Source organism: Danio aesculapii, chromosome 16 (genome assembly GCF_903798145.1).
Source record: "Danio aesculapii chromosome 16, fDanAes4.1, whole genome shotgun sequence".
Lineage (NCBI taxonomy): Eukaryota > Metazoa > Chordata > Actinopteri > Cypriniformes > Danionidae > Danio > Danio aesculapii.
The window spans coordinates 37,840,777-37,854,844 of NC_079450.1; the positions used below are offsets into that span (position 1 = coordinate 37,840,777).

General features: G+C 34.2%; 1 protein-coding gene across 1 annotated transcript in view; it reads left to right on the forward strand.

Annotated features, from left to right (window-relative positions):
- The window catches only part of rnf115a (ring finger protein 115a), an 18,569-nt gene continuing 4,501 nt past the window's right edge, over nucleotides 1-14,068 (forward strand). The window contains exons 1-8 of the mRNA XM_056474683.1: nucleotides 1-140; nucleotides 1,155-1,213; nucleotides 4,018-4,072; nucleotides 4,165-4,433; nucleotides 7,350-7,418; nucleotides 8,046-8,118; nucleotides 9,597-9,690; nucleotides 9,939-10,054. Coding sequence (XP_056330658.1) covers nucleotides 63-140; nucleotides 1,155-1,213; nucleotides 4,018-4,072; nucleotides 4,165-4,433; nucleotides 7,350-7,418; nucleotides 8,046-8,118; nucleotides 9,597-9,690; nucleotides 9,939-10,054 — 813 coding nt within the window. The 5' untranslated portion in view covers nucleotides 1-62. The remainder of the gene's footprint in view (nucleotides 141-1,154; nucleotides 1,214-4,017; nucleotides 4,073-4,164; nucleotides 4,434-7,349; nucleotides 7,419-8,045; nucleotides 8,119-9,596; nucleotides 9,691-9,938; nucleotides 10,055-14,068) is intronic.

Consider the following 14,068-nt stretch of genomic DNA (forward strand, 5'->3'; position numbering starts at 1 on the left):
GACGCTCGGCCAGCGCTGCTGCTGCTGTTGCTGTTTGGGACACAGACAGTCTCACAGAAAACATGGCGGAGGCTGCGGCGGTCCCTCCGCATCGCTTCTTCTGTCACTGTTGTAAGGGTGAAGTGAGTCCCAAACTACCGGTGAGTCAGTGTCGCTGGTAGCGCGCAGCCGGTTCACGTTAGTGTCTTTCTGTAGTTCCGCTGTCGCTCTCGCAGGTTCCGCTGTTGTGCTAAAGTTAGCATGTTAGCAGTGTATCAGCCTGATGTGGGCGAAAGGCCTGTCGTGGTTTGTTGTTTGTGTATAAACAATAAAAACACACGTATTTACCGATGACCGGCTTTATTAGATGTTAGACAGGTGCTTGTTAACGTAACAAAAGCGGAAACCAACAGGTTTTGTGTTTAGCAACAATGCTACATTCATGTCCTGTGTTTTTGTACTGTAAATGGTGACTTGTTCATATTTTAAAACATGTCTAGCTTTAAAAAATGTTCAGTCATTAATGTCAGCTCTTAGAAACTTTCAGAAATGTCTTTAAATCATATCGACACTAAACTCTTCTCAAAAGTGAAACCGGAATGCTAATGTTTCTCTTTCTGTTTTACATGTTTATAATGTCGCATTAGCCGTAAATTATATCACAAATTCTTCAATGAACGACTAAATTTAGCACTTGTTGGTCAGTGTGTCAGTAAGTCATTGGATTGTCCCTGTGAGGATGAGTAGTGTCTATCGTTAATCCCATGTTTACTACCCATTTTGTTTAGTAAACCCCTTGACATGAATCAAAACTGGTTCATGCTGTGTATATAGTATGAATTAAGCAGACTAATAGTCCACATGTTATAAGCAGCAACTGTGCTTCATTTGCTGGAGACTGACAGGATGGCCTGTCTTGACCTGTTCAATTCAAAGAAGACGAAAAGAAATAGGGAAGCAGCCTCTTGAATCAGCCAGCAATTGTTGTGACACACTTCATAGGGAGTGTCTGGACTCATACAAGACTATTTGTTTTAAAATTCAAATGAACAAATGTGTGTAGTACTATGCAAATGCGTGTCCTCATAATACCGCAGCTATCAATATGTTTATTTACACTGTCCAGGTTTCCTGGGTTGTATTGTGATTGTGATTTATTTTTTGCTTGCGTGCAGGAGTATATCTGTCCCAGATGTGACTCGGGCTTCATCGAGGAGGTTACAGAAGACTCCAGGTGAGCTGCACTTCCTCATTCGATTGTTTCTATTGGCATGTTGTAACTCCTGCTCTTTCGGTGCTTTCTGGAGTATGTAGATAAGCTGATTGGTAGCACCAACAAACGGTGTGAGAATTAAAAGACATGAGCATGAGTTTAAATCAAATCCTTGATGATGATATGTTGCGTTACAAAAAATCATGTCAGTGTCATGGATCATTCATAGTTTATTCTGCCAGTGGGGCTTTGATTATATATAGCAAAGCATTTTATTTCAGCTTAATTTGTGTTTTGTCAAAGATGTTGTTTAGATCAGTGGTTCTCAGTGCTTCTGTTGCTGTAGCACTGCACATTGTGGAAGTCTCCTCTTTTTACCTCACTTTATTGATATCATTAGGCCTTTAAAGTTGATTGTTCAGTTAAAATGTTGTCCTTATTTACTCACTCTGCACTTGTTTCCAAATACTCTTCAGAATATCTTGTTTTGTGTTCAGCAGAAAAAATAAACTCATAAAAGTTTAGAAACACTAGAAGCAAATGAGGGAGTTATCAAACAATTATATTTGATTTACCAAGGTCACACAAGTGCCAATTTCACATCTGTCACATCCGTAATGAAGCTTTTTTTTCATAAATGGAAAAATGTCAAATGAAATCAATCAATAATTTTTGTTCTATAGTGAGGCGTTTAATTTAGTTCTATAGTGTGCAGAATTTCTACAAAGTATGTTGTAAACTGTAAACTTGCAAACTTTTTTGGTCACATCAATAAGGCATGTTCATTTTCCCTAGGGCTGCACAATATATCCTTTCAGCATCGATATTACAATAGTCACATCACAACAAATGCAATGCTGAGTCTGAATTATAGTAGACCAGGAGCTACAGATTTGTATTTAATTACTCTATTTTTTTTTAAACATAAAAATTGTTTTTCTTATTTAGAATGTTTGTCTTGTTTTCTAGTCCAAATATCTGCATTTTAAAGCAACATTATTACAAAAACAAGATTATTTTGCTTACCCCACTGGCAGATAATTGTGCTTGTTTTAAGGAAAAAATCTTCATTTTGACTTATATAATCTGACGGCAAAACAATAGTTTTATTTGCGCTAAGATTCTTTTGATATTTGGACTAGAAACCAGACAAAGCAAAGGTAGAACAGCATTTTTTAATTTATTTATTTATTATTATTTATTTTTACTAACTACTGTTAGACTCCACAGGAAACTGTCAAATTGTACTATTCAAACTATCTTGTGAAACTATTCATATTGCAATATTTATTGCAGAAAAATAAAATATCGCAACATCAGATATTTTATATATATAATAAACATATTTAAATTTTACAGATGAATACTTTTCTGATTCCATAACTCTATGGTTAGTTCTTTTGGAAAATATAAACCGATGTGTCAATATAATGTTACTTTTACTTTCTAAGTTAATTTATGTTTTGAAATTTGACATTCATTCATTAAAATAGACTTGCAGACTTATTATTTATATAAGAAAAAAACTAACAAACATTTTTCTTAGTATCTTACTACTTGGCTTTGTAACAGTGATTTTTTTTTTTAAATGTTCATCTTTCTTTCGTGTAGGTCTGATTGTTTATTTGAAACATTTGTTTAAAAAAACGAGATTGATGTGTATCATTCAGGTTCAACCTGAAATTGTAGTCCTTTACAGTAATGTCCATAAGTTAAACCACTAACTAACAATAAGCTATTTATTTGATACGATGTTGATTAGTCTTTATTAATAGCAATTAATAAACATTTACAACTGTTCATTGTTAGTATGTTAGCTTGGTCCAATTAATAGTATTCATTAATTCATTTTTTAATCAAAAAGTGGATTTGGGGTAATGTTCACTTAAATGCTTAAGTATTTTTCATGGTAACTAGATTTAATAAATAAAATTGTATTGTGAAGTATAATCCATAAAACAGGAAATTATGTCATAAACCATGTGGACGGTGATGACCAAAACGCTCTTAAAAAAAGAGTCAGATATTTTAGTTCATTTCTAACATCGAAAGTGTATTTCAATTTGTAAAATGTCCATTGGTGTGACCTTTCCGAAAACACATGTAATATTTAGTTAATAATTCATGATATTTTTAAAAAGATATATCTTTTTTTTTTAATGCACCCAATTGTTGATTTATAAAAAATAATACTCATTTAGTTTAGTTTTGAGCAGTCATAGACGTGACTAGGCCAGTAGAAAATTCAGGCAAAGGAAACTTTGGCAAATAAAGAAATGAAGACATGCATGATTAATTGTAATATAATTATTGACTTGTATTTTAAATGCACTTGTTTTACAGTCTAAAAAGTTTCTGTCTCAAAAATTGCCCCTGAATCTGTGGCAATTTTTATCTGTAGTATTGAATATGTTTTTCTTTTTTTTGTATTGTGTCTGAAAAAAAAACTTATAACTTTTAAAATTTAAAAAGTAATAAATTAAAGACTTTAAAAAAATAATTAATATATTGTTATCAGTATAAATGAAGTTAGTATATTTGGTTTATCGCTCGTTAAATATTTGTTTGTATGACTAAAGCACACATGAAAACAGATATAACCAGTTTCCTTAGGAGGTGTCATCATACTAAAGCAGTGCTCTGAGGTCACCCACAGTCTGGGCACCGTGGTCACCAATGCAGCTGCCTTGACATTCAAATGAGCGAGACTTCCAAAATGTGCACGTCTAGAATGAGAAGCACTGATTCTGTCACTGTGACAATCAGCTGTACTGTATTTTGACATGCCAACAGTTTGACATGAGTGTGATCGTTTTTATCTTCAGCCTTCTGGACAACAGTTCTAATGGCCTTGACGACACAAGTTCACAGTTTGCTGAGGTATCTGGACTCCTTATTTCCATAACGTCTTGTGTGCAGCTGTTGATAAGGCACTTTGTTTGGCTCATTCATTACTCTCTGTTTCACTATAGCTATGGCAGCTGTTGTTCGTGGAGCGGCCGTTTGGTCTGGATCTGGACAGTCTTGACTCTGAGCGGCTTCCAGGAGGGGGCAGTGGGTCTGGGGGTTTCGGAGCAGGACCGTTTGGTGGGTCTGTCCCAGGTGGGCTCGGTGGGCCTCTGGGTGGTCCACTAAGTGGAGGAGAGCACTGGGGTCCGGGTCGTCCTCCTCGTCTGCACACTCAGAGGAGATACAGATCTAGAGGAAGCAGTCGACCAGATCGCTCGCCTGCTGTTGAGGGGTATGTTAAACATATATGTTTTTACTTGTGCTAGATTCCTGAAATGTGGATTTGTTTTTGTTCTCTATGGTATGGAATGAAAACTGCATCCAATGATTAAATGTTTATGGTTATCAATGTTAGCATGGTGGAGTGATACCTGAAAATGCTCAAAAATAAATGTCACATACTCAAAGGGATAGAAAAATTCTAATTCTGTGCTCATTTACTCATCCTTTACTTATTCAAAATCTATGACTTTCTTCTGTTGAACACAAAATAAGATATTTTGAAGAATGCTGGCACACTGAAAAAAATTATTTAAAGATCATTCCTTAGATTTACAATTTTATTTTAGGTTAAGCTGCTTTTTTAAGTTAAAGCTAAATAAACAAATTAAGTTGAACATTACTCAATTTAATTTGTTTGTTTAAATTCTACCCATATGGTTGTTTGCAACAATTTTGCAAAAATAATTTTTTCAGCGTAGTCACCCATTGACTTCCATAATCAAAAAAAAACTATGGAAATCAAGAGGTACCAGCCTCAAAATATGCTATTTTGTGTTCAACAGAAGAAACTCAAATAGGCTGAAAACCACTGAAGGGAGAGTAAATGATGAGGTAATTTTCATTTTTGGTTAATTAACCCTTTAATGCATTCCATCAGGGTTTTTTTTTATTATCTGAAGATAAACAAACAACAAAGCAATTTTGTGCCAACGTAAATGTAGATCCCCACATTTTGAATTAGTTTATGTTGGTATTGTTTCATGTAAATTTTTTTATGGGTACATTTTTTATTCAATGTTTTGTTTGTTAAACCTACACTTGAAAATCGACCTCACAGGGAACCACTTTTACCCTTTTTTTTTTTTTTTTTTTTTACAAAATACCTTAAAGCTATTTATAAAAAACAGAAAAGGCTGTGTAGGTTGTGTGATTTAACAAAAATATGTATTATATGTAATAATATAATATGTAAAATATAATTGCGAGTTATTTAAATTTTTTTTCTGACTTTATACTGCAATTTGATGTGCAATTTAATTTCATAAATTCAGTCTTGAGCTTAGTATTCTCAATAGTGTACAGCACACACCTTAATTAAAAGGATCACAGCATACTATAACAGTATTTATAAATGTACATTAGCTCTTTACGTTGTTGCCTTTTTCTATTAGCTAACAGTGTTACAGGATTTACTGTATGTTTTTTTTAATTAAAATAACCAAATATGGATGGTAATGCACATTTGAAATGGTAATCGTAACCATCTGAAAATGTACAGAGGTTAACCTTGAAACTGGAAGTCATGAAGATGCTAATTCTCTCTCTAATTCTCACTTTTTTTTTTTTTTTCATTTCTTGTTTATTTTGCTAAAGGCCTGTTCACACCAAATGTGATACCAGCACATCTATTCAGCATGCTTAATGAAAGCAAAATCATTTTATACATGGTGCTTATCTACCAGTGGAAATTCAGCTGACAGTTCAACAGTGAACACAGTGACCTTTTGAAGGCTAAACAAGCTGTTATGATGCTTTGAGAACATAGTTGGATCAACCGAAGAGAAATTGCAATCGTGATTAATCAAAAGTTGCAATTGTCAAACACACCTTGTCAGGCAAGCTCGGTTGTGTGATCAGTAGTAAATGTCATTTCTGAGTTATGCTTGCGTCTCGCATCTTTTGAAGCGCCTGTTTTTTTTGTCGTGTCAAGTTAAAAGTTCTTCAACTTTCAAATGCTTTGCTGCTCATCACTGTCAATTCCAAAGCAGTGGAACTCAGAGGCAGTGCAATCATTGCATGTTTCTATTTTCAGACACTTGGTAGTTGTGTCCAGTCACCCTCGTGAATTATGCTGTGCTGTTTTTCTTAACATTTCGAAGTATTATGTCTCACCTTTTTGAAGCAAAGACATGTTTGATGTAAATGAGCCCTGAAACAATCAGTTGCCACCACCAATTGGCTTGTTTAGTTTTGCGTATAAAAGTATTTTTGCATTTTTATGCTTCATGTTTATATATTCATAAAAAACATAACAGCATTCATGCAGTAATGTTGCACTGTAAATGCACCATTGGGCTTCATTAAACATTCTGTACTGAAGGACAAGCACATTACAAGGCTCATTGTCCAGCTTTTTTTTAATAAGAAATGCCTTTTTTCTTATTGGCACTGAGAGCTTTGCATGCTGCTTGTGTGTCTCATGCACTTCACGCTTTAACTGAGCACAACCTCATCCCTTTTTTTTCTCTTCCATTGTCCAATCGAATGAACTGAGATGTGGGCTATCAATTGTGACAGAACAGCTGATTCAGTGGATGCCTAATAACATGAAATAACGCAGCACACTGCAGCATGCCTCTTATATTCAAAACTGAAAATACATGTTCTGTGTAAATGCCACAAAGATGTTGTGTTCTGTCAGTTTTGGGCTGCAAATTTCATATAAAATAATCTTAATAGAAAATCAATCAAAGGTGTGTTTGTTATTTCACATGGTGTGCATTGGGCACTTGATGCTATATATTCTAAATGTCTAGAATATTGCATTTAGATTTCTTCAGTAGTTATGAAATAAACCTAAAGTAGTGGCATTGTTATGAACACATAAAAATGAAAAACAAAATCTATAATAAAATTAACCAGTAACTATAGGTCTCCTGTAGTATTTTAGTAGGTAGCATATTTGTTCTGCTGCATCTTCTAGCAGCATGCAGAACACTGTTCTTGTCAAACACTGTAAAACTGTTTTGTTCCTCAAAAAATGTGGATGACAAAATGTGTAGTGCTTAACGTTGCTGCCAATATATGCACGCACTGTATGAGTCAGCTGACAACTCCTGAAATATCAATACAAAAATGAAGGAAGTTGGCAGAATTCCCCAAAGCCAATATCAGTTCCTCACCGATGTCTCATCTCTCCTTCTAGAATCGTACAGCAGTTTCTCGCAGGCCTTTTTGCCAATTCAGGAGTACCAGGCTCTCCTCCAATGTCATGGTAAAGAATGTCATTAATTAATATGTATATATGCTTGAAAATGTTCAGTTTCTCTGTATTTATGATTTTTTTTCTCATTCAGTACTAATGGTGACATTTTTTTTCTAAATTTAAATTGAAATGTTTTTATTTAGAGCATTGTTACATAAAATAATAAAGGTGCCCTGTTTTCAAATGTTTCTTATATTCATTATTAAACAACACAATAACAATTTTTTAACCTCAGAAGAGTTAAGAAATCAATATGTGGTGGATTGGAACCCTCATTTTCAGTCACAACTAATAAAAACATTTGTATTTCTGACAAATGGTCAATTTCTGTATTTAGTTAAAATTTTGTTGAAATTATATACAAGTCTCTTTGTATTTCATTTAAATGTCTATTATATAATTTAAATGAAATTGTATAATGTGTGTATGTGTATATAGCATTAGACATTTGAAGTGGATCAAAAAACATTGTCCTTAAACAAGAATGAGTGTTCAAATGACTGTGTCTATTACAACTTGTGATGAAAAGTTTTGATGCACTTCAGATGTTGACTACTATATTTATTGACTGTAAAACTAATTATTTTTTAAAATTAATAATAAGTTCATGTTTACAACTTGATGTTTGTGTGTTAGGACAAGCATGCTGCACTCAAACCCCGGGGATTATGCGTGGGGCCAGGGTGGTCTGGATGCAGTCATCACACAGGTAGTGGAGCAGCAAAGTGTGTGTGTGTATTAGGGCTGCACGATATTGGAAAAATGTATTCATTCATTCATTTTCAACTGCTTTTCTGGGGCCGGGTCACGCGGGCCGCAGTCTTATGAGAGAACCCCAATTCCCCCCCCACCACCTATCTAGTCCTTTTGTTCATGACCCAAAACTCATGACCATAGGTGAGAGTAGGAACGTAGATTGACCGGTAAATTGAGAGCTTTGCCTTTCGGCTCAGCTCCTTCTTTACCACAACGGACCGGTACATCGACCACATTACTGCTGCCACTGCACAAATCCGCCTGTCAAGCTCACGTTCCATCCTTCCCTCACTAGTGAACAAAACCCCAAGATACTTGAACTCCTCCACCTGGGGTAAGGACTTTACTCCAACCTGGAGATGGCAAACCACCTTTTTGGAGGTGCTGATTCTCATCCCAGCCGCATTACACTCGGCAGCAAACCGCCCCAGTGCATGCTGAAGGTCCATGTTTGATGAAGCCAACAAAACAACATTGTCTGGGAATAACAGAGATGAGATCGTTTGGTCCCCGAACTGGACCCTCTCCAGCCCAAGGCTGCGCTTTGAAATTCTGTCCATAAAAACTATGAGCAGAATTGGTGACAAAGGGCAGCCCTTAAAAGAGCGCCTCTGACCCCATACTCCAGAGCACCCTCCACAGAATGCTATGAGGAACATGGTCGAATGCCTTTTCCAAGTCCACAAAACACATGTGGACTGCTTGGGCATACTCCCAAGAACCCTCGAGCACCCTGGTGAGAGTATAGAGCTGGTCCAATGTACCACGGCCAGCAAGAAAACCGCACTGTTACTCCTGAATCTTAGGATTCCGGAAATTTTAATGTTGCGATATTTTTTTATTTTGCAATATGAATACAATTTCACCAGATGACTTAATACCTCTATTTGGAAAGAATTTCTAATGTTAGATCAATTGGGATGATTCTGCAGCGTGAGTGCATCTCCATAAAACTAATAAACAATCTAGATACTTTTTGGGGCACCCCAACACATTTTCATTGTGGTCTGTGTTATTTGCAGTGCATTTCTGTGTTTGCATGTGTTGTGAGTATTTTCATGTTGAACGATCTTTAAATACAATCAAGAAAAAGATACAATTGAAATAAAGTGGTTTATTGTTTCCAGAGTTTAACAGTGTTTAAGTACAGTAACTGAATGGTAAAAATAATTTAATAAACCTAATTGTAGTAAATTTCTAGTACCTGAATGCTTTTAAAATAATTATACAATCACAGGCATCAAAAACTTGTGCAAATGATAAATTATAATACAAACTCAGCTTTGTGTGTCCTGCGATGTGATTATTGCGAATGATCACATTGCGATATCAATGCTGAAACGATATATAGTGCAGCCCTAGTGTGTATGTTACCCGATCTATGTCTCTGTGTGAAAACAGGCTGTTAATCTCTGTGTTTCTCTTTGTCAGTTATTGGGTCAGTTTGAGAACACAGGTCCTCCTCCTGCGGAGAAAGAGAAAATCTCCTCCCTCCCCACTGTTATCATCACTCAGGAACACACTGGTTAGTCTCTCCTCTCTCCTCCCTTTTCTGCGAAGCTCTGTCGTTTTCCCTCATCTCGTCGGCCAGAAGCACAGTGTGTCGTTTCAGTGATGATTTAAGACTCTCAGGCTCAGCTGGGGTCATTGACCTCACAGTAGGAGTCTTGTGTGCTGATGAATTATAATTGCTATTTAAGGCAACACTCGTCTGCCGAAATCTCATTATTCTCACACCCTGCACGCTGTTTCCTCTCCTCTCGTTTCTCCTAGACTGCAATATGGAGTGTCCTGTATGTAAGGAAGACTATACGGTCGGTGAGCCGGTCCGGCAGCTGCCCTGTAACCACATCTTCCATAGTGACTGCATCGTGCCCTGGCTAGAACTGGTGAGAGAAGCAATGGGGCAAAACATGGGAAAGAAAAGCATTTTGAAGTAGGAAAAAAAGATGATGAGCAATAATCGAAACATTTATAGATAAATAGCAAGTGGAGAGTATTTTGGAAGGCACTTACAGTGCTCGGCATATATGAGTACACCCCCCACAAATCTCTCATTTAAGTTAATATTTTCTATAGGATGCTTTACACTATTATATTTTTTATCATGTACAGTTGAAGTCAGAAGTATTATTATTGTTTAACAGAGCAAGGAAATTTTCACAGTATGTCTGATAATATTTTTTCTTCTGGAGAAAGTCTTGTTTGTTTTATTTCAGCTAGAATAAAAGCAGTTTTAACATTTTTTTTAAAACCATTTTAAGGTCAAAATGATTAGCCCCTTTAAGCTAGATTGTTTTTCGATAGTCTACAGAACAAACCATCGTCATACAATAACTTGCCTAATTACCCTAACCTGCCTAGTTACCCTATTTAACTTAGTTAAGCCTTTAAATGTCACTTTAAGCTGTATAGAAGTGTCTTAAAAATATCTAGTTAAATATTATTTACTGTCATCATGACAAAGATAAAATAAATCAGTTATAAGAAATGAGTTATTAAAACTATTATGTTCCGAAATGTGCTGAAAAAACTTCTCTCTGTTAAACAGAAATTGGGGGAAAAAATAAACAGGGGGGCTAATAATTCTGTCTTCAGTACTGACTAAACTAATTGTTGAAGCCAAATCTGGAGCTAATCTAACAAAAAATAACTTGCAATAATGGTTCAAAAATTAGTGCATTCAAATTTATATTTTAGAGAAAAATATTAAATAAAATTTTTTAAAGTAGCGAAAATCAAGAGAAACTAAAAATATATACAATTTTGTTGAAAGGTTGTAGTTTGTAAATTGTTTTGCAATATTTTGCATGAATTTAATTGTATTATCTTTCCCTTTCTAAAGATGTTCTGTGACTAAAATATTATTTTAATAAATATATCTGTTTAATAAATCTGTTTTGTTCAAACGCACCAATATATATGACCCATATTCACTCAGAAAGGGATAAAAATAGTCTTTTTCAAAATGGGGTGTACTCCTTTATGCTGAGCACTGTATTTGATTAGAGTACAAACATCTGATAAATATGAATAAATGAATGGGGTCAAAGTAAATACTCTAAATATAAAAACATCTGAAACATTTTAGTGATACAATAATCTTTTTTCAAACACATTTATTAATGTTTTAGTCAATTCCTTTGCTTTCGGAGTAGTGAAGTCTGAGCAATAAAACAGCGAATTAACAGATGGAGGTAAAAGATTGTTGTGAGGCAGATCATTTTACAACATTTCTTCTTTAGTAGTTTAAATAATCTCAAAAATATGATATACTACCGGTCAAAAGTTTGGGGTCAGTAGGATTTTTAAATGTTTTAAAATAAGCTTTTTCACCAAGGCTGCATTTATTTAATCATAAAACAGTATAAATTGTACAATTGTGAAATGTTCTTGCACTATAAAATGACTGTTCAAAAGTAGTTTATCATTTAATTTAATCATTTATTCCAGTGATTTTAATGATGAATTTTCAGCTTCATTACTCCAGTCTTTAGAGTCACATGTTCCTTCAGAAATCACTCTAATATTTATTATTATTATTATTATTATTATTATTATTATTATTATTATTATTATTATTATTATTATTATTATCATTAATGGTAATAGTAATAAAAGCAATGACTGGGGTAATAGTTTCATTTGAAACAACATACAATAAGTAATAAATAAATATTTAATAAATGAGTATTTAACTATAAATAAGTATATAATAAATATTTAACATTTAATAAATGCCACCTTCATGAACAAAATAATTTTATTTAAATTATTAAACAAACTGAATCATAAAAAACTGTTCCCAAACTTTTGACCGCTAGTGTATGTGTGATATTAAATTGTACATTTAAAGGTTTTCCATTTTATTATTATTTATTAATATCTGAGGCAGAGCTGAATTTTCAGTCATCGCTCCCTAAGAATTAATTTCAATATCATCAAAAACATTGTTATGTGATGATGAATGTGAAATACTTTTTTCTCAATCTAAGATTATTTGATGAATGAATAACTATTTGAATGAATAAATATTTTAAAGTTATATATTTTATATTTTAAAGTTATATCAACTTTTACATTTTAAATCTCAAGTTGCTGTACACAAGAAATGCTTTAAAAAGTTCAATTTTCTTTGTGTCTTTTTAACATTAATGTAAATGTGATGTTGGAAAAAACATCAATTGTCATATATTATTACTACCCAATTTATTGCCACTGCAAATTGTGTAAACTGTATCAGAATATTATTTACTCTAATATTATGTAACTACTGGTGTTTTGAGTTTTGTCTCAGAGCAGCAATATTATGCTAACATTGTTGCTTTAACAAAAATTGAAGTCTTCATTTATTCCATCTGAATAATAAATCTCAGGATGCATTGCTATATCAAAATAGTAGTTAGTCGCATTGGTAGCACTACATTTTACATCTCTTTTTCCTGTATACTACGTTCTTGTCATGGTCACTACATTAACTTAAAAACTAGGACTTAACCCATGTAGTGTTTTACGCAAGTACACATTAAGTACATGTACTGGAAAGGGCAATTGTTGCATTATAAGGGTTAGTTCATCCAAAAACAAAAAAATCTGTAATCAATTACTCACCCTCATGTCGTTCCAGTCCCTAGAGACCTTTGTTTATAATTGTAACACAAATAAAGATATTGTAGATGAAGTCCAAGAGCTTACGTCATGAGATGTTCAGAACAGAAACCAAAAACAGTCAAAACCGTTCATGCGTCTTCAGTGGTTCAGTGGCTTTTTTTTGTCTTGGAGCTTCGTATGTTTAATACAGTTGAACCACTGAAGTCACATGGAATGTTTTGACAATGTTTTTGGATTCTTTTCTTGACCTTGAATGTCAGCTAAAGTATCTGACTATGTATGTATCTAAATATGTGTTCTGAAGATGAAGCTTTTATGGGCTTGGGGGTGAGTAATTAATAAAAGAATTTACATTGTTAGAAGAAGTCACTCTTTAAAGTGAGAACCAGACGTACTATATATCAGATTATACTCTAATTTATTTTGAAAAAGTCAACCATCCAAGTTGTAACAGATGTTTGTTGCTGTAATGATAAAAGCATACAAATGTATAGTAGCTGTTCTAGAAGTAACGACATGCATACAGTACCTGCTGCTTTAAGTGGTTCAGCAAGTCTAGTCAAACGCTAGTCTAGATTATGAACTAAATTGCATTTAGACTCTGATTTGTTAATCAAAAAAAATTGCTTACACACCTATTTTCAAAACCTCTTTTATGAAGTGTAAGTAAAGAGGGCGTAGATCTCAATGAAGACGTTTATTCAGCATAGCGGTCTCAAAGTAGACGGCAGTACCTTGGGTTCAATGCATATTCTCAAACGTTTATACAGTTTTAGTTAACAGTCGTTAATGTAAATGAATTTGTCATCACAGCTCTGTTCTGAATGCAATGCAATTTCAACACCCCATTGTCAGAGCTTTTTCTCATCCCCATACTACAACTGATCACCTTTTACTCAAGATTTGGTCATCTCAAATTGTGCAGAGACAACACAACTGTTGATTTGTATTCTGTTTATAAATATAATGTTTAGCTGAGCTAATATAATTTGAAATTTGTGCTATTTTTTTTTAGCATTTACACTCACCGGCCACTTTATTAGGTACACCTATCCAACTGTTCGTTAATGCAAATTTATAATCAGCTACTGACATGACAGCAACTCAATGCATTTAGGCATGTAGACATGATCAAGACGATCTGCTGCAGTTCAAACTGAGCATCAGAATGGGGAAAAAAGGTGACTTTGAACGTGGCATGGTTGTTGGTGCCAGATGGGCTGGACTGAGTATTTCAGAAACTGCTGATCAACTGGGATTTTCATGCACAACCATCTCTAGGGTTTACAGAG